Here is a 23,047-nt window from a genome sequence, read left to right as displayed (position 1 = left end):
GGACCATGAGAGAGGCACTCTTTGTCCCATTGTAGTAATGTGCATATTCAGTTCAGTTCAGTCGTTCAGTTGTGTCCGACTCTTTGCGACCCCATGAATCGCAGCACGCCAGGCCTCCCTGTCCATCACCAACTCCGGGAGTCTACCCAAACCCATGCGCATGAGAGAAATCCAATAGCCCAAGAAAGTATCTGTTTCCCCACACTTTTGTTAACACTGAGTATTTTTTTTTTTTTCATTCTGGTGGAGAAAAGTGGCATCTCACTTGTATCTGGTATATTTTATATGAATCAATGTAATATTTTCAACAACTTGTTGGGTTCTGTATCATTCTTTGTATATTATAAAAAGAGAAGGCTCAGAAAGTTAGAGATACATTCCCAAAGCTATGCAGTCAGTGATACAGCTTGAATTTGAATTATGTTCTCTCTGGTTCCAGTGTTAACATTTTTTCCTCTGTTAGCATGCTTCTCTTTAGCTAGAGTCTGGGATCTTTGGAAATCTGGTCTTGTCCTTGAGTAAAACATCCTAGAAGATTTCAGGATGGGAACTTAGAGAAAAATTCACTCTGACCTGCTCCATTGAGCCTCACATGATGGGGTGCCTGGGGGCTGGTACAGAGGTTGCGTCCTAGCCTTGCTGGCACTGCCATGCAGCAAATGCATCCAAAAATATGTTGGAAAAGAGAAAGGCCTTTATAATGAGCCTGGGCCTCTCTTTGTCTAGTGAGATTTTAACTACTGTAATTGCCTGTAGTGTGAAGTAGTGTATTTTTCATGCATCTATTTTTAATCTGTGTCTATCTGCATATCTGTTTTTTTGTTTTGCTTTTTTGTTAACTCACTTGAATCCTGGTGGGTATTTTTCCTGTGAATAGTATAGCCTCGGGAAACCACACCCTCTCATACACACATATACCCACACACAATAATAATATGAAGGCTAAATAGGCTAGAATTTATTCTTTAAAAAAAGCTAATGGTAAAGTCTGAGCAGATGACTTTCTAATCCATACTGTATTTAATTGGCTGTATTGAACCATACTACAAATTAAGTCTTCTCTGTAATTTATTCTGTCAGACAATAACCCTGCAAACAATTTGATACTTCATTTAAACATTGGTAAATGGCTCATGGAAATGCTAAGAAAAAAAATGGGAATCAGAGAAGGAACCCTCTGTTTAAAGAATAAATCCTATGTGAAATATCATGAGTTTAACCTGATTTAGTCAGTCATTGAGCATTTATTGAGTGACTACCTTGGGCACTGTACGTCTTTGGATAGCTTGGTTCCCCCTTTCTCTCTTTGTTTTAAAATTATTTATTTATTTATTTTTGGCTGCTTTGGGTCGTCATTGCTTTTTTGCGCAGGCTTTCTCTAGTTGCAGCGAGGGGGGACTTCTCTGTTGTGGTGTGCAGGCAGTGGCTTCTCGTGTTGCCGAAAGCAGGCTGTAGGCACACGCGCTTCAGTAGATGCAGCTCACGGGCCCTAGAGTGCTGACTCAGCAGTTCTGGGACACAGGCACGTGGAATCTTCCCAGATCAGGAATCGAACCCGTGTCCCATGCGTTGGCAAGCAGATTTTTATTCACTGAGCTGCCAGGGAAGTCCCGTTGTTCCTTCTTTAATTCATGAAACCTTACTTAGCACTTGTTGTTCAAAAGGAACAGTCTTAGGAACTAGGATAAGGCTGAGGAGAACCTGACATTATTATTATTATTTTTTTTAAGAGTTTACATCCCAAAGTGGAGAGAAAGCACGTGCACAAATGTTCTCCAGATGTTTTATTTTCAGGACCTAGAGGCGTCTGCCTGCTTCATTCTTTCTGCCTACAATGCCCTTTCTCTGATTTTCTGAGGATTTCCCCTTTATCCTTGCAGACTGAGTCCAAGGTCAGCTGCTTTGTCAAGACTTCCCTGATGCTCGTCCCCATTTCTCCTCTGCTCCTATACAGCACCTTTAATATCAAACATGTCTTATTATATTGTGGTTGTTAGGTTCTTTGCCTGCCTGTTCCTTGAGACTGTAAGGGTCTTGAGGAAGGGACCATGTTTCAATCATTTGGGCAGATGTAGCACTTAGAATGAGACCTAGAATGGATTAGGCACTCAGTAATAGAGTTATACAGTGTGAATAACTATATGCATGGACAAATGTGTAACAAAACTAAGACAGTTGGAGCATCCCAGATAGAAGAGAAAAAAATACAATGCAATGAATTCCAGAGTTGGGAATTATTATTACAGGGAATAGGGGAGTTGAGAAAGGTCCCTAGATGAGCATGATGTTGGAGCTAGGCCTTGAAGCATAGGTATAATATAGTTAGGTAGAGTTGATGAAACATGTTTAGGGTAAGAAGAGGCAGTCAGCAGAGAAAACAACATACATAATGGCACAGAGGTGGGAAAGTCCAGAACCCAAAGGGGGATGATGACCCCCTCAGATTATTTTTACTCCTGGGAGGAAAGTCAGACTGGGTTGGCGAGGCTAATCTCGGAATTGGCCTTGGAATTCTGTGGCAACAATTTCATCCACAGTGAGAGGGTTCAGAATAGGAGGAGTAAATGAAGCAGTGGCAGAAAAATCAGGTGTTCTGGAAGACTCTCTTTTTAAAACCAAATTACCTGCTTTGATTTTTTGGTGGTGCTTTAATACCTAGATTGGGCTTCCCAGATGGCTCAGATGGTGAAGAATCTGCCTGCAATGCAGGAGACCCTTGTTTGATACCGGGGTTGGGAAGATCCCCTGGAGAAAGAAAATGGCTACCCACTCCAGTATTCTTGCCTGGAGAATCCCATGGACAGAGGAGCCTGGCGGGCTACAGTTCATGGGGTTGCAAATAGTTGGACATGACTGAGTCACTAATACCTAGATTATGTTTTTCCAAGACAAAAACTCATTTCCGAAGGAAGGGTGGAAGAAGGGCAACCAGAACCTGCCTTTCTTCCACTCTCTCCCTCTCCCTCTGGCCCAGGATTCTCTGCATCTTCAGAACAACACGTGATGCCTCGAAACTCCCCACAGAAACACTCTTGGGATAAAATGGTCTTTTGTTTTTTCTGTTACAAGGACTTCACCTCCCCTTTCTGGCTTTGGCTGCTCAGCAGATACTGCAGTGGCAAATCCCTGAGAGTGCCCTTCCAGACCAGGTGGTCTTGACCTTTTTCTTTGAGACCCTGATAGCTGGCCTTGACCCCAGACCTTCTGATTGGTGACCCTTTCTGACCTTAGTAATCTGCTGGAATCCAGAACATCCTCAGTTTGACCTCCTTCCTTAGTTTCCCTTCCTCATCCTAGCTTATCAGGGATCATGGTTTTGTTGTTGATCTAGGGAGTCAAGAGTCTAAGGAAAGGAGACCTTGATTCTAAATAGCCTCGTTTCCTTTATTCAATGCTTTTCCATTATGAGTGGGGAGAGTGGGGCCTGGATTAAGTATTGGTCCAGCCAGAACACCTTCTGGCCCACAGTCCTTTCATGAATAAACTCACAGTTGAACTACATGATGTTTACATTTCCTCTGGCTCCACCTGCCTTTGATTTGTGCTGATAAAACCTACTTGAAGACATGGAGCAATTTGGAGGCTCAGTGAGCAAGTATTTGCAATGTCCTCTGAGTTGCCAAGATGAATGTGATGATATGGGATTAGAAGGATTCTAATATATTTGTATTTCCAAGGATCTTTATGACGTTTGCATGGTTAAGGTTGGAGAAAGTGGAGACATAATCCCTATCTGACTCTTCGTTTCCAAATGAATGAGCCAATTTCAGAGCAATCCTTTTTAACACATCATAAAATTAACTATGGGAAAAGATAGTGTACAATATTTTTAAGCCCTTCATGTGCACACACAGCTACACTTTGTGAGGAAATATTAGGTATCATCAGGCATTAAAAATGTTTTGACTTTAAAACACTTAATGAGGATTCACAGATAAATTAAAACATCTCCATCTGCTATCTTGCATAGTAGGTGATATTTTACCATTGCACAATCATCTCTGAATCTAATTCCACCAGGAAGACTTCTAATCGCAGTTTAATTTTAGAGCAATATTCCACTTGGCAATCAATAAAGTGCTGTCGTCAAACTTTGATTTAATAGGATACGTGGATAACATTCACTGTATTATGCAGAGAAAGAAATACTTGCAGGAAAGAAAGAGAAGGAGGATAAATTTGTCTCTCACTTTTCTCTGCTGTATCCCATTCAAGCTCACAAAAGCCTCTAAATCAATACTGCCTTGTTTCGTGAATATAAATCTCATCAATTTTACATCATTAACACCATGGAAAAGCTACTGCTCTCTGAGCAGTTTTTCTCTGCTAGATAAATATGCGCTCTTAATAAGGCAAGAACAAATGGATCCTGGTCATTTTACTAAAAAACACTTCTTTCTTCCCCAACTTTGTGTCAAAATCCACTAAAATTATAAAGTTGTCTTATGGCCACTTAAGGGGCTAGGGTGACCACCCTCCATGCATTATGTCTAATTGACACTGGGCAACCTGGACGGGCATGAAACCCCACAGAGAGCATCTTAAGAGTAAGAAAGAGGTGAGTGAATGGCTGGATTCTGGAAGGTAAAGCTGCAGCAGCAAATTCTACTGCAGAAATGATTCCTAAGGTCAGAAGCCTGAAAAGATGGCAACAGGCCGGGAATGGACGTTTCTGAAAGTCAGGGTCAGCTCCGGAACTAAGTAATGGTCATCATAAGAGGCAGGCGCCACTGTCCTGAGAGGCTGGCTGTGTGATGTGAGATCTAGATGGTTAAAAGATCTGGAAAGATGGAAGGAGGCCTGGGAGAAAATCTACTTCAGTGGTTCTCAATATTTTCATAACCAAATTCTCCTTGTGTTAAATTTCTCCTTCCCTTCACAGATTCAGTAACATAGGAGACTTTGTTCAGTAAAATGCATTTATACTCATTTACTTTTCTATTTGGATTATTTGAATCCATCACTGATTGCCAAAGAGAATCTGCTCCAAGGTGAGCTAAGGGGTACACCAGTAACCAGATATAATTCTAAATAAACTCAGCATTTTTATTTGTGTGCACAGTAAAAGAAATCATCTTATTAGGAATAATTATAAATTTCTGTTTAGCTTTTTGAAATGTTGAAAATTGCCTGAGACCTCTTTTCATTATTTTTAATGACCCCTATAGATCCAGGACTTTGGGTTAGGAGCCATTGATCTGGTTCAAAGTTCTCCTTTAATAGAGGAATAGAGAGAGATCCAGAGAGATACAGTGAGTGCCTTGTGTTCACATATAGTGGCTAGAATTCAAGCTTCTTAGCACCCAGTATAATAAAAAGGTCCTTTGTAAGGACTTGAAACACATCATATAATGCTTAGATACATACATAAACCTTTACAGAGTACTGTTTAATGAGGATTCTTTTAGGTACATTTAATCTAGGAAAATGACCATAAAGAACACCATCGGTTAACAGGATGGTGGATATTGCTTGTTGAAGTTTAGTTAACAAGGGCAGGAAGGTCAGTTTCAAATGATGTTTGAATTACTGATCAGCAGTCCCAACTTAGTTCAACAACTATGGGTCAGGCACAGCACTAGGTACTCGGATGACAAAAATGAAGACAGAGTCAGGTGGGGAAGACCAGGATTTAGGGAAATACAACAGAGAAGGGAGATCAATGAAAGCCAGGAGCCCAGGGAGCCCAGGATCCTTTGGAATCCTTTGGGAGTTCCAGGATCGCTAGACTGAAGTTCTGGGGAACACAGAAGAGGGAGGAATCTCCTCTGCAGGGCAAGGAAGAGCATGTCTTGTTTAGAGGATTTCACAAGGTGATGTGATTTCAAATAGGCTTTTCACGAGGAATAGAATTCACGCAGTGGGTAAAAGGACAGGCCTTGCAGACAAGGGGACCAACACATGAAAACCCTCAGAGGTGTGGTGACCTGGGACAAAACAAAAAAGGTGTTTGAGCCTCAAGTCAGTCTTATCACCATCACCTGTTGGAAAACTGTCATAACCATGCACATCTGTGGTCCTCTGAATGCAAAGGGTGCCCCTGGTCATTGTACAGTATACACCGTCCAGCAGGACAAGCAGAGGCCCTGGTTATGTGAGTGTACTAAATATCAATGCAGAACGTAGACTGGGATTGTCATGAGGAAAGACGTAGAAGGAGCTTGTACCACCAAGTGAGGCTAACTGGCCCCGGCAAGCAGAGGCAAGAGCCCCCATCACAGATGCCCACTGAGCATCTGAACAGTCCTGTTTATCTCTCTGGTCACAGCATCAAGACCATGGAAGGAAGCCTCCATTTCTCAAGGGCAGACACAGCTCTTTTTTTCCTTCCATCTGGACCAAGCAGCTTTTCCAAAGCCCTCTGGGCTTGTTCACACATAGCGGAAACACATCTCTTATTGATCAACAGCTCGGAGGGAAAGTCCCCTGAAATAGGCTCTTCTTTTTGTCTCTCACAGGCCCTTCAGCATCATCATGCTGTGCACGAAATTTCCTACATTGCAAAGGACATCACAGATCACCGGGCCTTCGGATACGTTTGCGGGAAGGAAGGGAATCACAGATTTGTGGCCATAAAGACAGCCCAGGCGGTGAGTAGCCCCCTTCCAAGGAGGAAGCTTTTTCTTGTACCTTTTCTGGGATAGCACAGTCACACCATTGGTCTTCGGGGGCCCATTGTGACATGTGACTCAGCGATGCTGACACTCAGCTTCCCATCTAGAAAAGATAAACAGCCTCAGAGCAAAGAAACAGGCTCACGCCCAGCCAGTTGTGTTGTTGTTGCTTTTTCTAACGGGTATTTCGTAATGACTCATTATTTTCCTTTCTGATTAAGTTGGATGGAGGCACACTCTACAAGTAAGTTTCCTTGTGTTGCTAGCCTCATTTAAAAAGAAAATAAGAGAAAATAAATAGCTGTTTTGCATAAGGCCTACCCTAATTTTATTGTATTCGAAATTACTAATAAATAAAAGCAGTGCCTTTTATGCTCATGATTATTATGAATTTGCAAATATAATTAGTTGAAGAAATGAACTTTAGCCTAGATGCAATTTCCTAAACCAATATAACAAGGTAGAATTAATTAAAGATGGAATGCTTTCAGTTTAATAGAAAAAGGAAGGGCTGCGGGTTGTAGCCAGCAAAAACAAAAATTGGTCGCTACAGCTCAGTAACCATCCCCTTATTTATGTGCTTTTCTACCTTTTACTCCAGGCTGAACCTGTTATTCTGGACTTGAGAGATCTCTTTCAACTTATTTATGAATTGAAGCAAAGAGAAGAATTGGAAAAAAAGGCACAAAAGGATAAGCAGTGCGAACAAGCTGTGTATCAGGTATACCTGTGAATTTATCCTGGTACCGGAGACAGCAGGGGCTTAAAATAAACAGATATGAAAACTGACAGTCAAGGCTTCTCCTCCTGCTGCCAAGTAGAAATAAACAAAGATGAAAGGTTCCTGTGTAAATTACAGGCACCGAAAGCATACCATTAGAAATGATCCCTATTCTCTGAGATTCTAGACATATGAGAGAAAGTGAAATCTTAAAACTGGGGAAGATTTCAGGGGAGGAGATCTAAGGAAAGTCAATTGTATTTGCTTCTTGTTAACAGTGGGGGTGGGGCGGCTACAAGGGTTTTCATTTTTCTTTCTGCCAGTTTTCTGCCTTAATGACCCACCAGCCTCTCCTACCCAGAGCTGGTTTCTTCACTGTCCTGTAATTTCTGAGTACAGTCTCACATCTCTCGCTTTATATCCTCTGCTTTTCATCCTCCCTTCCCTCACTCTGCTGTAGACAATTCTGGAAGAGGACGTTGAAGATCCTGTTTACCAGGTAATTTTGGAAACTAGTCGGGGTTGAGGGTCAGGAAAGGCCTAGGCCTGTGGTGTAGGCATTTTGTCTCCACTGGCTGCAGAGCCTGGAGAGGGACCAAGATTATTTCTGAGGATGAGGTCTGCCAAGCCCTCCAGGAGCAAATTTCCATAAAAACTAACAGAAGTTTGGCCGGCATCAGTAGCATAGGATTTAGAAATAGGCTTCTCCCTTCTTGCCCCTGCTTCAGCCTTCTCAGCAATCTGTATAAGTTTGATCCCAGAGCTGAATGTTTGCAAGAGTCCCTTGAATATTCTGAGTTCATTAGAGACACTGAATAATGAGGTGGCTTCAGTGAGTTAAGAACCAGAGATGGGGACTGACATTTTGGCAACATTTGAACACACATCCAAAGGATGGTTTGTGAGCTGGGAAAAGGACTGTGAGGAGAAGTCTCTCTGGCCCCTGATTGTTCAGGCTGCCCCCTGACCCCCTGGCCCATGCCAGAGGGGCTGTTGTGAGTGGGGGGAAGGGAGATCCCACAGACGTGCCTGCCCGTAGCTTTCTCTGCACTTTCTTCAAGGTTGCAGCCTAAGTGTGGGTAGAGATGGCTTCTCTTGGGTTCAAGTATATGCTCTGTTTTAACAGATGCAGAGGAGAGAGGAGGCCTCTTCCACTCTGTGCTTATTCCCAAGGAGAGAGAGCAGCCAAACATTTGACTTATGGGACATAAAAGACAATCTGAAATGTACATTTCTAACTGGGACACACATGGGTTCTATATGTATATGTCACACGTGCATTCTGTAGTTTCACAGAACGCATATAGTTTCACACGAAAGCTGCCACTGCTGTGATGAAAAGAAAATAATATGGATAAGAAATGAATAGAATCTGAATGATTTGAAAGAGAAGAAGCGTCTAACATGGACGTAAACAAAAGTCAAAGGTGCATTTGATGTCAGGCTTTGCTTTAGAATACCAGGGGTGTGGATTCGTATATAGTATGAGCTCAGCCCCTGGCTCATGGGCTCGGAGAGTGAAGAACATAGCCCTTTTTGAAATGGCCCAGTCTTTTAGAGTCTGAAACATGTATATGGAAAATTTGACTTCAGTATTTAAAACTGAGGATGTAAAGTAAGGTGATATGTATGAGATGAAGGCGTTTGGGGCTTCTGAGCACATCAGAATTGGCTTAGGGCCGTAGGCCTTAGGGAGCAAAGGGGAGAGACCCCTGTAACCCAGAGTTGGCAAAGTTGGGGTCCCAGGAGACAGCGTCCCCACACAGCAGTTCCCGCACAGGCAGACACTGCTGAGATCAGTACCACTGAAGGAAGGGGTTATATCTCCAGAAAGTTCTGCAGCGCCTATGCAGTCCTGACTGAAAGGCTGACCATCGGACCATGGCAGTTTTCCTTAGAAGAGGCAGGAGTGTGCCAGGCCACGCGGAATGTCAGTAATGTCTCTTCAGGCTGTTTTCTCTTGTGCCTGTGACTTTAATGCTTGCTACAATTTGTATCCTGAATTCCAAATGCTTTTTTTTTCTTTCCTCTTTCATTTTCCCCTTAACTTTTCCTCTCTGGCTGCTGCTGTCATAGTACATTGTGTTTGAGGCTGGACACGAGCCAATCCGTGATCCCGAAACGGAAGAAAACATTTATCAGGTATAAATCCCTTTCCTCTCCTTCCTTTGCACCGCCACCAGTGAACGCACAGAAGGGGCTGAGCCCCCACGGGCTCTTTTCTCACTCCCAGCCTCTCCCTTGCTCTGCTGGTCATTCTGGGCTTGTTAAAATACCTCTGTGTGAATTGGCTCCTAGTTCCCTGCCGTTTACCAGTAGTTTTCATGCTTGATCACTGACATGTTTAATGGCCAACTGGGTAGAATATTTTAATTTTTAATGGATCTTAACTATTTTCAGTTGACACAGAAATCAAACATTCCGTTTTACTAAATTAATCCTTTGGAGGGTTGTTGTTCAGAATATGAGGGTCCTTCATTTCTCAAAAGAACGTGCTGTTGAATTTCTTTAAAAAGTCAACTGCATCACTGAAAATGAAGGCCAAATTCAAAAATGCTCTTTGGAGACAACACTGGGAATATTAACTGAATAAAAGAAAGTCGAGCTAAAGGTTTTGCCCCTTCTGAAGGGAAGTTAAATTAATATTCTTAAAAATGTCTGCTTATGTGAAGAAGCCTAAACACACGTTTTTTTTTTTAATTTATTTTACTAAAGTATAATTGATTTACAGTGTTGTGTTAATTTCTGCTATACAGTATGACGGTTCATTTATACATGTATATGCCTTCTTTCTCATACTTTTCTGTTGTGGTTTATCACAGGATGTTGAACATAGTTCCTTGTGCATTATACAGTAGGACCTTGCTGTTTATCTTTTCTATAGATAACTGTTTGTACCTGTTAATACCAAACTCCCAATCCTTACCCCCACCCCCCTCCCTTGGCAACCACAAGTCTGCTGTACACTTTTAAACTCGTTAATTCTCCTAAATATGCTGTAAAGTAGGTATTTTAATCCCACTTTTTCAAGGGGAGACTGAGGCTTTGAGAGGTTGAGTAGCTTCCTCAACGCTGTACCGCTGTTAAGAGCTGGGACCAAACCCACACTGCTTCCCCTGTGCTTTTCCACCAAAGAATCTGTGTAATTACAGCACAGCCACACATCAAACAAATATGACGACCTCCAGTTTTTCATTAATTAGAATTTTAACCCTAATTTGAAATATAAACATTATGGAAGCAGGAAAAATTTTAATGTATTTAAATAAGTGATTTTAATTTTCTTAATTTACTCAGTTGTGTGGTCTGTTATTCTGCCTTGGGCATGCATTACTTGTGTAATAAAAGTAAAACATATTTTCCGTTTTCATCAAATGCACAGAATTCTAAATGACCAAAGTATGTTAGTTCTACCAGCACCTCGGTTTAACCAGCCCTAGGGGGTGATAATCTATTTCTATCCACTGGCTCCATCTGGGTTCAAGTGCAAGCTTGCTGTTTGAGAATTTGTCTAAAATCATCACTTAAAAAGTTTCTGTCTTTAAACAGAAAAGTTGCATACCTGTCCTCAGTGTCAAATTTTAAAGTCCGACGTTGCAGTGTCTCAGTATTGTTACTGAACCAAACTTGGGTCCTACTGACACCAGGTTGTGGTGAAGGAAAGAGCAGAGTTTATTGCAGGGCGCCAAGCAAGGAGCCCAGGGCTGCTAGTACTCAAAACACCCAAACTCCCCAGTGGGTTTCAGGAAGGCGTTTTAAAGGTCAGGTGAGGGAAGGGAGTTACAGGGTGTGTGATCAGCTTGTACACAGCTCTCTGGTTAATCATTTGGTAACAGGATGGTGTCACAGTATCATTCCTTAAGCATCAGTAGGTCTGGGCGCTACATGCTCATGGGCATCAAGTAGTTAATTTCTTCAATTTGTTGGGGGTTTTAGCATCTGCAGAACATCTCAGGAAATGTGTATCAGATCCTATTATCTAGGTACTTCCAGAAGATATGAGGCAGGAGCCTCTTCTGGGACGGCCCCACAGGATCCTGCTCAGTTACAATGTGATGCCAGAGGAACCCACTAACCAGTCATCTGATGAAGAGAGAGAACCTTTTAAAATAAAACTGGACTTTTCAATATAAGAGGTTCTTGAATGCAGACATATCTGTAGTTGGCAGGGCTTCTTTTGTGCCCTGTCGGGATCTCTAGGGGGCAGTCTAGTGTACTAGGAAGAACTGGCTTTGGGAAGCAGGGAACTGGGATATAGTTCTGACTCTGTCACCAGCTACCTTTAGCTAAGGGGTAGCGAGCTTAGAGGCACTTGCCCTCTTTGAGACTCTGTTTCCCCAGTTGATAAAGTAGGAGAATAAGTTCTCCCTAAATCATGTGTAGGCATGAGAATGAAACAAGATCACAAGGAGACTGTAAAGAAGAGGTTTCATCCCAGGTCACACACTGCATCCACAGCCATTAAGCCACCTTGTCAATCCCTTTCCTTCTCTGAGCCTCAGTTTACTTATCTATGAAATGAGCAAATAAGATCAAAGTTTCTCGTGGGCATGGCCCTTTTCTGTTCTTTGCAACTAGTGCCTCAGCACAGGACTGTTAGAGAAGCATGCTACCTCGCTTTACAGAGCAACAAGACTTAGAAGTGCTGTGCGTGCGTATGTGTGTGTATGTATGTATAGTTTTGGTAACATTTCTCAAGCAAGGTCTCTGTGAATGGGGGCTTACATACAGTATCTTCTTATGTCTCATAGCTACCCCAAGTAGCTCAAGTCATAATTTCCACTTTACAGATGAGGAAAGAGAGTGTCACAGACATAATGTATGTTGCCCAGGCTTACAGAGCTAGCAAGAGGTAGAACCTCCCACTTGCTGACTTCTGTACATAAATAAATAAATCCAAGGGCTCTTTTCAGTTCAGAATATCCTTGATGATAAGTTTTAACAGTAGAATCTATATAGGTTTCAAGTCAGTATCTAAAAGTTACCCTTGTGTTAACAGTTCTGACATCCAGGGTCTTCCCCTCTGTCCATAATTAATAGGAAGAACCATTTAAGGGAATGACTGTTTTGTTGCTCTCTGTCGGAAGGGCCTCTGGTCATCTTTTTGTCTTGTCTTGCCAGTCCCCTGGGTCTCATTTCGCTTAACAAGAAATAAGCTCTTGGGCCTGAAGATAGGCTGTGCTTTTAGGGAGCTGCTATTGGGAGCCTCAACATTTTTTTAGGGCCTACAAGTGTCCCATATTTATTCTTCCTGAGTAGACTTCAATGTTTCTTATACTTTGGCTTGGTCATGGTAGCCTCCGATTTTATTTTATTTTATTTATCCTCTGTTTTCTGGAATGAGAGGGCCTAAGGTTTTAACTGTTTTGCGACCTCAGGTGAAGTACCTAACTTTTGTGTCTCAATTTCCTGGGCTACAGAATATAGATACTGTAGTCTCTGCTTCTAAAAGTGGTATGAAGATGTAAAGCAACCAGGACAGGACTTTGGTACATAGTAGGTTTTGTGTAAATGTTAGTTCCTTTCACTTGCTAATGCCATCAATATCAGACGCTGCTTGAGACGTCTTACGATGATGTATTAAGTGAAGTAGAACATGACTTGCTCACCTTATCTTGTCAGAGAGCCCAGTGGAAAGCTGCAGCCTCACTTGACTTTGCTATTTATGACTCCAGCACAAGGGAGGGAGAGACCCTTGAGTAAATGTCACCTCTCTTTGAGGATCAGAAGTCTTATTTTCAAAACTGGATTAATAATAATAATAATTGTCTTTCTATTTGCATGCCTCAGAAAAAAATTATTAGTTGTCTTTTTTAAAACAGCACAGAACCCCACAGTACAATGCGTTTTTACCCACCACTTAATTCTGACCCTTCCAACAACTCGATGAGATGAGTACAGTTGTAATAACTACCATTTTAAATGTAAGATATTTAAGTCCTTCATACTTAAGTGATGGGCCCACGGCCAGAGCCTCTGATTTTAAAACCTAGTGTTCCTTCAGACTTTAGCAAGCTTCTAGCATCAGCGAGATCGCAGCTTGCCAAGGGCACATTCTCCAAGTTTGTTCATTCAAAAATCATTTTTAATTACCCAAGATTTGTTACACATTGTTATTTTAAAATGACATGTCTCTAATCCTATGTCACCCAGCCGTCAACCTGCCCCTCCACACTATTAATATATCACTGCACTGAAAGTGTCTTCTGTATGGATGGTCCTTAATGTATAGTTTTTAGAGTAATTTCATTTATTCATTCAATAAATAGTTACGTATGGAGCACCAGCCTGTGCTGGGTGCATCGGGATGTAATAGTGACATACAGCCTGGTCCCCACCTACAAGGCGTTTGTATGGAACTCCTTTGATACTCATGACAACCAGATGAGGAAACAGGTTCAGAGAACAGTGACTTATCCAGGGTCATCCAGCCTGTGGCAGAGCCAGGATTAGGAACCAAACCTTCCACCTCATTTTGGTCCAGGACTGTTATCACTCTATACAACATCATATTACTGAAATGGTCCACAGATGGGACACACCAGTTAGGGGAAGATGAGAGCCAAGACCAAGGCACTGTCTGGCCTTCATCCTTTTAGTGTGTCTGCTGGTTTTTCTGTCTTTAGCACATATGTGGTAAATGTGTGATGCTTAGAAGTTTCTTATTTAACCAGTATTTACAGATGGGGAAACAAAGGTAATAAAACATCTACTGAGCCCTCAGCAGGCTTATAGATCAGTCGGAATTCAGAGTGACTAGGAAGCTTGTGGTTTGACAACCACTTTGTAAGATAAAGCTCCTTTTACACCCTCCTTCAGTAGCCTGATGACTTTTCCATTTCCCCCAGCGAGACAAGGAGCACTGATAAGTCAGGGGCCACGTTCATCTTATTCACCACATTGTCCTAGGGAAAGCACAGTCACAACACTTAATAGGTTCTTGGTAACTTTTATTTCTTAATGAAAGGATGCACCAGATGTTATGAGTACAGAGGAATGCTCCACCAGTACTCTGGTGGTGCTCCCAACATGATGTCTTAGCTGAAATAATTCTTAAAACACAAACAGGCAGGTTGATATCTCACCCATGGGACAGCCAAGCAGAAAAGCTTTTTCAATTATGCACAGTTTGGGTTTCTCCATCCTACTGCTTCTCCTCCATTTGCAGGCATAATTGAGAGTCAGCTGCGGTTCAACTTGCTAAGTGCCCATAGTGAGCAGTGAATTGCAGGGAACAGGAAAACACTGTTCATTTTGCTCAGGCAAGGGTGAGCTGCTAGTAAAAATAAAAGTGAGGGCTTGTAATTTATTGGCCCTTGTTAACAAGGACTCTGGAGGCATTCTTAGAGGGTCCCTTTTGGAGGAAGCTTACTTATCAGGAGCAAAGAAATTACATTCTTCATGGGCTGCCTGCAAACTAAAGTTTGCAGGAGTAATTCTGAAAGTGCATCTTCTGCACAGCCATGCTCACTCAAAGTCCTGTTGTTTTGCAAGGATGTGCACGAGCTTCCAGGAGTATAGAACGGATGTCAGAGGACAAGAAGCACCCAAATCTACTGTGGGAATGGTGGAAACAGGGGGGAGCTGCAGCTGTCTGTATGATGCAGTAGTTCAAGGCAGACCGTGCAGGCTGATGCTCCTGGCTTCCCACTCACAGAGATTAAATGAGGATGTATGTGAACATAAATGTTTAGAATAATGCCTGGCACATAGAAAATGCTCTGGCAGTGTTAGCTTTTATACCATTAGTGATAAATGTCTTGTTCCATAGCCAGAATGAGCTACCTTTGACTCTGATCACTTAACTAGCTATGAAACTTTGGGCAAATTTCCCTAACACCTCTGAGCCTCACTGTCTACTACTTAAAGTGGAGATTTTAATACCAACTTCTCAGGGTTGGTGTAAAGATTTTAAGGTAAGCGAGAGTGAAATGGCGAAGGGACTCAAGGAATAAGCTCAAATTCTTCTCTAAACTGGTCCAAGCTTAAAAGATACTTTTTCTTAACTATTCTCCATGCTCCTCGATGATTACTTACGTAACAGACCCCTACTGAATGACTACTGGCTCTTGTGGGCCGTGCCTGCTTTTAAGGGGCTCCCTGTCTGATCAAAGATAGACCAGTTATCAGACAGAAAACCACTACTGGCTGATCCCTCCCATGGAGGGTTTGAGTTAAGCTTTGCTACTTGCTAAGGATGAACTAGTGACAGAAACTGGAATGTTTCAGAGCAAGGCTCCTGATAGACTCATTTGAAAAGTATTCCACAAGTCCATTGTTATTCATATGTATTTGAGTACATATTTACATAATGTATCAATGGCAAAAGATGGTATCATTCTAACACTTCACAGTATGATGGTGCTGAGTAGACTTTTAATATTTACTCTCCTTTCTCTTTAAGCAAGAAGCAGAGCTGAAGTTCCCATTTCAGTGAGACTCAGAGGAGCTAAGTGACTTGCTTAGAGCTTGACAGTTATCATGTGGCCCAGTAAGGCTAGATGGATGAGGAAGAGAAGAGAGGGAGCAAAGAAGTTACAGAGAAGTGTTAGAAAACCATCAGAGAGGTTTTGGCTTCTAGTCGCATGTTTTTCCTGCCATGGATGGACCCTTTTCTTAAAGAAAAACCTTTGGTGATTATCAGATAGTATGTGAGTGATCCCAACAGAAGCTGTATTTTGTCTTAGAACCTTGATATTTGTTGTATTTTAAATAACTTGGACCTCAAATCAGCATGGAGTACTTCAAGCTCAGCTGCAAACTGTTTTTAACAACTTTAGGCAACTCCTAGCACCTCTCTGGCATCATTTTTGTCTTTGGTGAGATGATTATTTTTTTCACCTCATGATCTCTGAGGTCTCTGCCTTTTGCTTCCTCTGCTGTGGTACTGTGAGGAGTCCAGTGGCAGAGACATCCTGCAAACCTTTGTGGAGTGATTCACACCCCCTCTCCTCCTCCAGCTTGCCTGAGAGAAGGAGCCTGGCCTGACACTTTTATGATACCAGCAGCTCCTTCTTCTGCTGGAAGTTGGCCCCTCAGGCCTCAGGGCTGAGTTCACACACACTTAGCCAGTGGAAGGAGAGCCTGGTTGCTTTGTTCTTCAAAATCAGAGTACCGGAGTGTTTTGACTGTGTTGAATTTGATTTTTTCGTAGGTTCCCACCAGCCAAAAGAAGGAAGGTGTTTATGATGTGCCAAAAAGTCAACCTGTAAGTGTAAGTATATCTCCTCTCTTCTGCTGGATCCTCACAACCTAGCTTTATACCGAGGCTTGGTCTGCAATCCAAGGAAGGGAGTCCATAATTTGCTCTTATGGATACAGATCACCACCTGTATGGCTTTGCTGGGGAAAGTGTGCTGGGGACTCCTCAGTGGGTCAGGGGAAGGGAGTTAGAGGTGGAAATGATGGGGCTGAGTCTGCTTGAAGGTCTGGCTCCCTGAGTGGTAATCTGCTGAATCATGAAAACTCCTATGTCCAGGGGATTCAGAGTCTCAGGTATTTTATGGAAAAAGTCTCCAGCCAAAGATTCCATGATGCCTGGTTAAGCAGAGGCAGTTCTTGGTTCTGGGAAGAGAGTTGTTCACTCAATTTGAAAGTGGTCAAGAAGCTTCAGAGAGACAGAACAAGGGCTGGCCAGAGCCTTTGGAGTGTGTTAAAGAGTCCAGTCAGTGATCAGCACGCTATAGAAAAGGCCATGTGTTGTAGGCTTGCAGAGAACCCAGGGGGCCCGCTGCACCTGGACCCCATCTGCTAGGGGGACTCCTGGAAGTCTGAGATACAGAGGAAAATGCTCAGTTGTGCCACTGCTAGGCTCAGAACCATGTTTGAGACCTTCAGTTGCACTCCAAAGGCACCCTCTACCTAACCCAGGCAGCCCTGGGGAGCCAGTGCATGCGTTGCATGGGGGGACCTGTGACTTTGCCTCAGCTTGTATAGAAAGAGCTGGGGTGTTTAGTCTCTGTTGACCTCATTCAACCATGGGTGGAGGGAGCACCAGTTTTGAAGTCATACTGACCCTCAAGAACCTAGCTCTTGTCCTAACGGAGCTGTTGTGAGGCTAAATGACCTTATCTGGAACACTGTTATCAGTCCTGGACCCCACACCATGAGAGACATAGAGACAGTCCTGTATGTTTCAAGGTAAGATTCATCATGGGGCTTCAAACCCAATTTGGTGAATGAGTAGCAGAAGGACCTGAAAACCTTTGGCCTGGAGAAATGAAATGATGACTATGGAGGTGGGCATACCTAGGGCCATTAAATGGAAGAAGGATTATACTGTTCTGTATCTGCCAACTCTTGGAACTGAGACAAGGGGATGGCACTACAAGAAAGCCAGTTCTAACTCCAACTAAGGGTGATCTGCTGATGGTCAGAACTGCTCAAGGGTGGAACTCTGGCACCTCAGAGGGTAAGCTCCCCATCTCTGGAGTTGTACAAGCAGAGCCTTGAAGATCACCTGTCAGAAAGGTGATGGGATGAAAGTGGGGGGAGGGGCGGGGATTTAGACATTGAATGGCCAGAGGGGCAAGCCTTTGATACCCTTTCCAAACCTGAGTTTCTGGATTCCTCCAACCAGGAGTCTTTCTGGTCCCTTCTTTTCCTCCCCTGGCTCCACTCCCCTTTCTCCTAGTGAACTTTCTTTCTGATTCATTTCCATTTCTCTACCCACTCTGCAGTATCTCAAAGCCATCCTATCCCACCTAAATATGGCTTCCAAAACTCAATGCATGTTAGTTTTAGTGAGAAGACATATCTGAACACCAGCCCCTTTAAAAACACTGAGTGTAGAAACAAAGTAGAAGGCAGGCAGTGTAGTGCCACTCGGAAAAAAGCAGTTTTTCTCTCAGAGGCCTTTGCATTTAATCAAGCCTGCTTGTCACCAAGACACCAGTCTGCTCTTCGTGTTTCAATTTGGTCCAGCCCCCATCACACAGCGCCCTCCAATTCAATTTGTGCCTAAATTGCCTTACTTGCCCCTAAAAGGCTTAGATATGTGAGGAAACATGCTCCATTTGCTGCCTTGGTTTTTGTGAAATTATTAACCAGTCTGGCCACACCACCTCCATGCTTAGTAGCTCCAAAAAAAGAAAAAAGAAAATCCAGACTTCTCAACCTGACATACACAGCACTCGGGTCCCAGCCTCTGCTGTATCTTTGACCTGCCTCATCCTGGTCCAGCTCCACTGGACTCCACAGTTTCCGGTAGCAGTCCTACCCTTCCCCAACTTCCCTGCAGCCCTCCCACAACATCCGGCCTTGTGTTTTGGGGAGTCTTTTTTAATTCTTCCAACAGTATCAGCACGTCGCCCCTGCATTTGTGCCTCCACACCTGTCATTCCTCCAGGAGTAGACCACACGGTGTTGGAATCCTTCTTCCTCAGGAGCTTCTATGAGCTTCCCGAGGTCCTTGTGTTACCAGAAGCAAGCCCAGGGCCTGGTTCGTAGCAGCCAGACACAACACGGCTGCACGAAGGATAGTTAATAAATATATGAATGCTTCTTCCTTGTAGAAGGGATTTATGAGAATTCTTGCTATTTTTTAAATGGGAGTTTCCTGTTTCTCTGATTAACAATAGTCATTGAGGACGTATGCTCTGGTTTTGCTTAGAAAATGTCGGGGCTGCCTGAATGCAGTGTCTTCCAATCCATTGTTACCACAGACTCTCAGAAGCATCGGATGGTGATCATGGCTTTTCCATGAACTATCTCAGTATTTTTAAAACTCTGAGAGCAGGAGAAAGTGGAAAGCATAGTCTCAAGTTAGAGGCAGATGGATGCACCTGGAATCTCAACTCCTGTCTATCCTTACTGTCCATAAGGCTTCTGATAGGTCTCACTGCCTCTGAGGCACAGTGTTCTCATCTTCCAAAAGGAGTTACCGATGCTAACTTGCAAGGTGATTTTGAGGATAAAATAGTCTGTGTATTGGGAAGTTGTTCCCACTTGCCTAAACCTCCCAGGGATGTCTTATGTACCCTGTGTCCCACTTGCTCTGACATCTTCCCCTGCTCCAGGCTTTCCCCCAAAGCCCTTCCTCTCTGCCAAGTGCCTTTCCCCAGGATATACCTATGCTCTGAGAATCCCTACCATACTGTCACTGTTAACACCTTCACCACCTGCTCCTGACCCAGAAACACAAACCAAAGACAACCAGGCATCTTCCAAGGAGGTCTGGGGGCTCCTACAAGTTTCCCACAAGAAGGGAGACTGCCCAGTGGTCTGTTAGTCTGGGGACCACCTGGTTTCTTCTTCCTTGGGACAGATCTGTACAGAATCCTAATAAAGGACTCAGCTTGGGGCTGTCGTTGAGGAAAACCACCAACCAGACCAGACATATACAACCACCTGATCTTCAGAGTCAGATCTGGGTATGGCTCTCATCTGGCCACTTATTAAGGGTCCTTGAGTAGCTTTTTGCATCTCTAAGCTTCAATGTCATCATCTGTACAAAGAAAGTAATGTCTTTCTTGTAGCTTTGTTTGGCAGATCAAAGGAAAGATTTATGTAAAACCTTTAATAGCAGACATGGAGTCGATTAATGAGAACATTTCCACTTGTTGCCGAAACAAGCAATGCACCAGCCAACAGTTCTCACAGAGCTGAGGATTGCCAAGTATTCTAAGTGACAGCCACCCCCACCAGGAAGCCTTCCTTACCCCAGAGTAATCAGCCTCTCTGGGATACCTCTGTCCTTCTCTTTGTGATGATCATAAGGGATTATTTTCTCTTAATGTATCCACTGAGCCGTTGGACCTTGGGTTCCTTAAAAGCCTGACCTTGGGGTTAATGATAGCACCTACCTTAGAGTTTTTGCTAGTGGCTAAATGAGCTTAAATATGTGAAGGAGCACAGGATTTGGTGCACAGTGAGGATTCAGTAGCTGTGACCTGTTATTATGCTATTTGTTTCCTGTTCTTTTCTGTGAACTCCTTGAGGACAAGAATTACTTTTAATCATCACTATCCAACCCCCACCCCCCCCCCAAAAAAATTCATCACTATCCATAAGGAAACCTTTCTTGGGATTTCTGTTCTTGAAATTTTGCTGGTAGACTCATTCCCCAGAAAGAAACATGTGTCCACATTTAAGTTTTTGTAGGCCTTGAAGCCAATGAGATCCCTTGATCTCAGTTCTAGAACCTCTGTTCTAAAGCCTCAGTCAGTGGCTCATCATCACTCTTTCATGGTCAGAGAGACACTCAGTAAGTGGCAAATTTGGCATATTAGAGATTTCAGAGGTTTAAGGAAGCAGAAGTCGGAATTCATTGTGTTTGTTACATTGTTCCCAGGTAGCATTAGTGGTAAAGAACCTGCCTGACAGTACAGGAGATGTAAGAGATGCTGGTTCAGTCCTTGGGTTGGAACAATCCCCTGGAGATGGGCATAGCAACAGCTCCAGTTATTTTTGCCTAGAGAATCCCATGGACAGAAGAACCTGGCAGTCCATAGGGTCACAAAGAGTCGGGCAGGACTGAAGTGACTTAGCATGCACACATGCATGCAGGTTCAGACAGAAAGCCAATTCTGTGTTTTTACTCCCTCACATTCACCTTCCCTGGTGGCTCAGATGGTAAAGAATATGCCTGAAATGCAGGAGACTGGGGTTCAACCCCTGGATCTGGAAGATCCTTTGGAGTAGGAAATGGCCACCAGTATTCCTGCCTGGAAAATCCCATGGACAGAAGAGCCTTACGGTCTACAGTCCATGGGGTTGCAAAGAGTCAGACACAACTTAGCGACTAACACTTCCACTTTCACATTTGCTCATCCCTGTCCTAGTTGAACACCCTCCTTGTCCCATAAACTTAGGGTGCTCAGCTGTACTGGCCCTGTTCCTGTTCTGCTCTCGTAAATAACATGTTAGGATGCTTTTGTTTGCTTATTTTACTTTGCAACTATAAGGTCACCTTCTTCCAGCAGATTTATTCTTGAGGTCATGCTTTGCTTCTCTCCATCATTTCCTGGGAATCTGAGCCCAGATAAGGATTAATCCCACTCACTCCTAGAAATATACATTCCATCCCTTCCTGGTCAAGGAAGTCGGAAGCTTTGTACAAGGTCTGATCTCTGTATCTTAAACAGGTGGGTCTGTTTCTATGTCAAGGTCTCTGAAACCTGGTGGCATAAATGCTTGCTGCCAGGAAATGTTAGATGGCTAGAGAGTTAGGAGGGTTTCAAGAAAGAAGGTACAACTTGGGCAAAGCCCTGAAGGATGAGCAGGGTTTGAACAGGCAAAAGCGACATGGAAGCACCTCTGGGCAAATCACTGGGGTCCTGGTTCCTGAGTCCAAATTGCCTCTAAGTAGCAACACTCAGACCTGGTTAATTTCTCATTGGTTTCCTTCTCAAAGAGGTGGGCTAGACAGGTAGTCTCCCTCTCTGCCAGCTGGTGGTGCTGTCATGTTCTTTAGACAAATACTCTGGCCTCTTTGGAGATGTCAAAAATGTACATTCCTAAGTGGGGAGGAAAGTGTCTGCATTCATTATTTAGTGCCTTTTGCACTCTGTTAGCCTTTGGACATGGTCTAGTTTCACAGCGAGGCATTCACTGGCTGCTGAAGGGCCCATTCCAGACCCTTTTATGCCCCACAGCACTGAAATTGGTTGAGATTCGCCATGAAGGTCAACAGTTTCAACGACAGGAAATACTCCATACTCTTCTCCCCGACGCTCACCCTCTCATGTAATATTCTTACAACTGAATAAGATCTTTTATCCTTCACCTTATAATTGCCCAGTTTAAAAGCTTTTTATGTAGTTGTATTAGACGTAAAATACTTTCTAATTATTAGTAATAATGAGTCAGTGATTACTAGCTGAACTTTTTTTGGCCTTCAAAAGAAATTCTGGGAAGTTCGGTGTAGTGGTAAATAGGAAGGACATAGGTTGTCAAATGGATGCTTTGGTCTCGACATTAATTTCCTTTTGGTGTAACATGGATTCAGAAATTGAAAGGAATGATAAGACCTCCTTGAGATTCTCTCTTCCCTTTGTCAGCCTCTGACTTTCTGAGACTCCTTTTCTTGGGCTGCAAAGTGGAAAGGATGACCGTCTGCTAGTGATACTTCAGGGCTTTCATGAGACTCACACATCAACATGAAGCATTATCTGTGATGCTCAGGGGTCACTTTTATGAGATGCTGGGGAAGTTAAGATTGAAGGATGGTATGTATTTGTTACCTCTACTGATTTTATGTGCTGTTGCATGATTAAGAGAGGGTCTTCCCTGGTGACTCAGACAGTGAAAACTCAGCCTGGAATGTGGGAGACCAGGTTCAGTCCCTGGGTTGGGAAGATCCCCTGGAGAAGGGAATGGCTACCCACTCCAGTATTCTTAACTGGAGAATTCTGTGGACAGAGGAGCTTGGCAGGATACAGTCTGTGGGGTCACAAAATGTTGGACATGATTGAGCGACCAGCCCTTTCACCTGATTAAGAGAATGGTCTACTCTGAAATGCCCATCAATAAGTTGTAGCCTTGCCAGTGAAGTTAGTGCTCTGGATACGAAGAAGTTTACCACGTATTGTAATCAGATCACCTCACTAAGCAAGCACTGGCCCAGAGTAGGTGCTTAGAAATCTGTTCCTCCTTAATTTCTTCCTATAGAACTTGAAATCAAGGCTCTAGACCAGTGTGTATCCTTAAGGCTCTAGACCAGTCTGTATCCTGTATCCAGTTTATCAGGCTGGATGAAACTGATAAACATCTC

The 23,047-nt window shown here is 43.3% G+C and overlaps 1 protein-coding gene across 2 annotated transcripts in view; it reads left to right on the top strand.

Moving 5' to 3' along the window:
* Nucleotides 1-23,047, top strand: part of DAB1 (DAB adaptor protein 1) — a 451,862-nt gene that overhangs the window by 372,615 nt on the left and 56,200 nt on the right. Inside the window, exons 5-9 of one of the 2 annotated variants that reach the window (XM_043461147.1) lie at nt 6,459-6,590; nt 7,216-7,335; nt 7,796-7,834; nt 9,412-9,477; nt 16,490-16,549. In XM_043461147.1, the coding sequence (XP_043317082.1) occupies nt 6,459-6,590; nt 7,216-7,335; nt 7,796-7,834; nt 9,412-9,477; nt 16,490-16,549 (417 nt within the window). The remainder of the gene's footprint in view (nt 1-6,458; nt 6,591-7,215; nt 7,336-7,795; nt 7,835-9,411; nt 9,478-16,489; nt 16,550-23,047) is intronic. The other variant, XM_043461149.1, reaches the window with a different exon arrangement.

This window comes from Cervus canadensis, chromosome 2 (genome assembly GCF_019320065.1).
Source record: "Cervus canadensis isolate Bull #8, Minnesota chromosome 2, ASM1932006v1, whole genome shotgun sequence".
Lineage (NCBI taxonomy): Eukaryota > Metazoa > Chordata > Mammalia > Artiodactyla > Cervidae > Cervus > Cervus canadensis.
The sequence above is the reverse complement of the archived record's forward strand: the minus strand, read 5'-3'. Positions and strand labels throughout refer to the sequence as shown.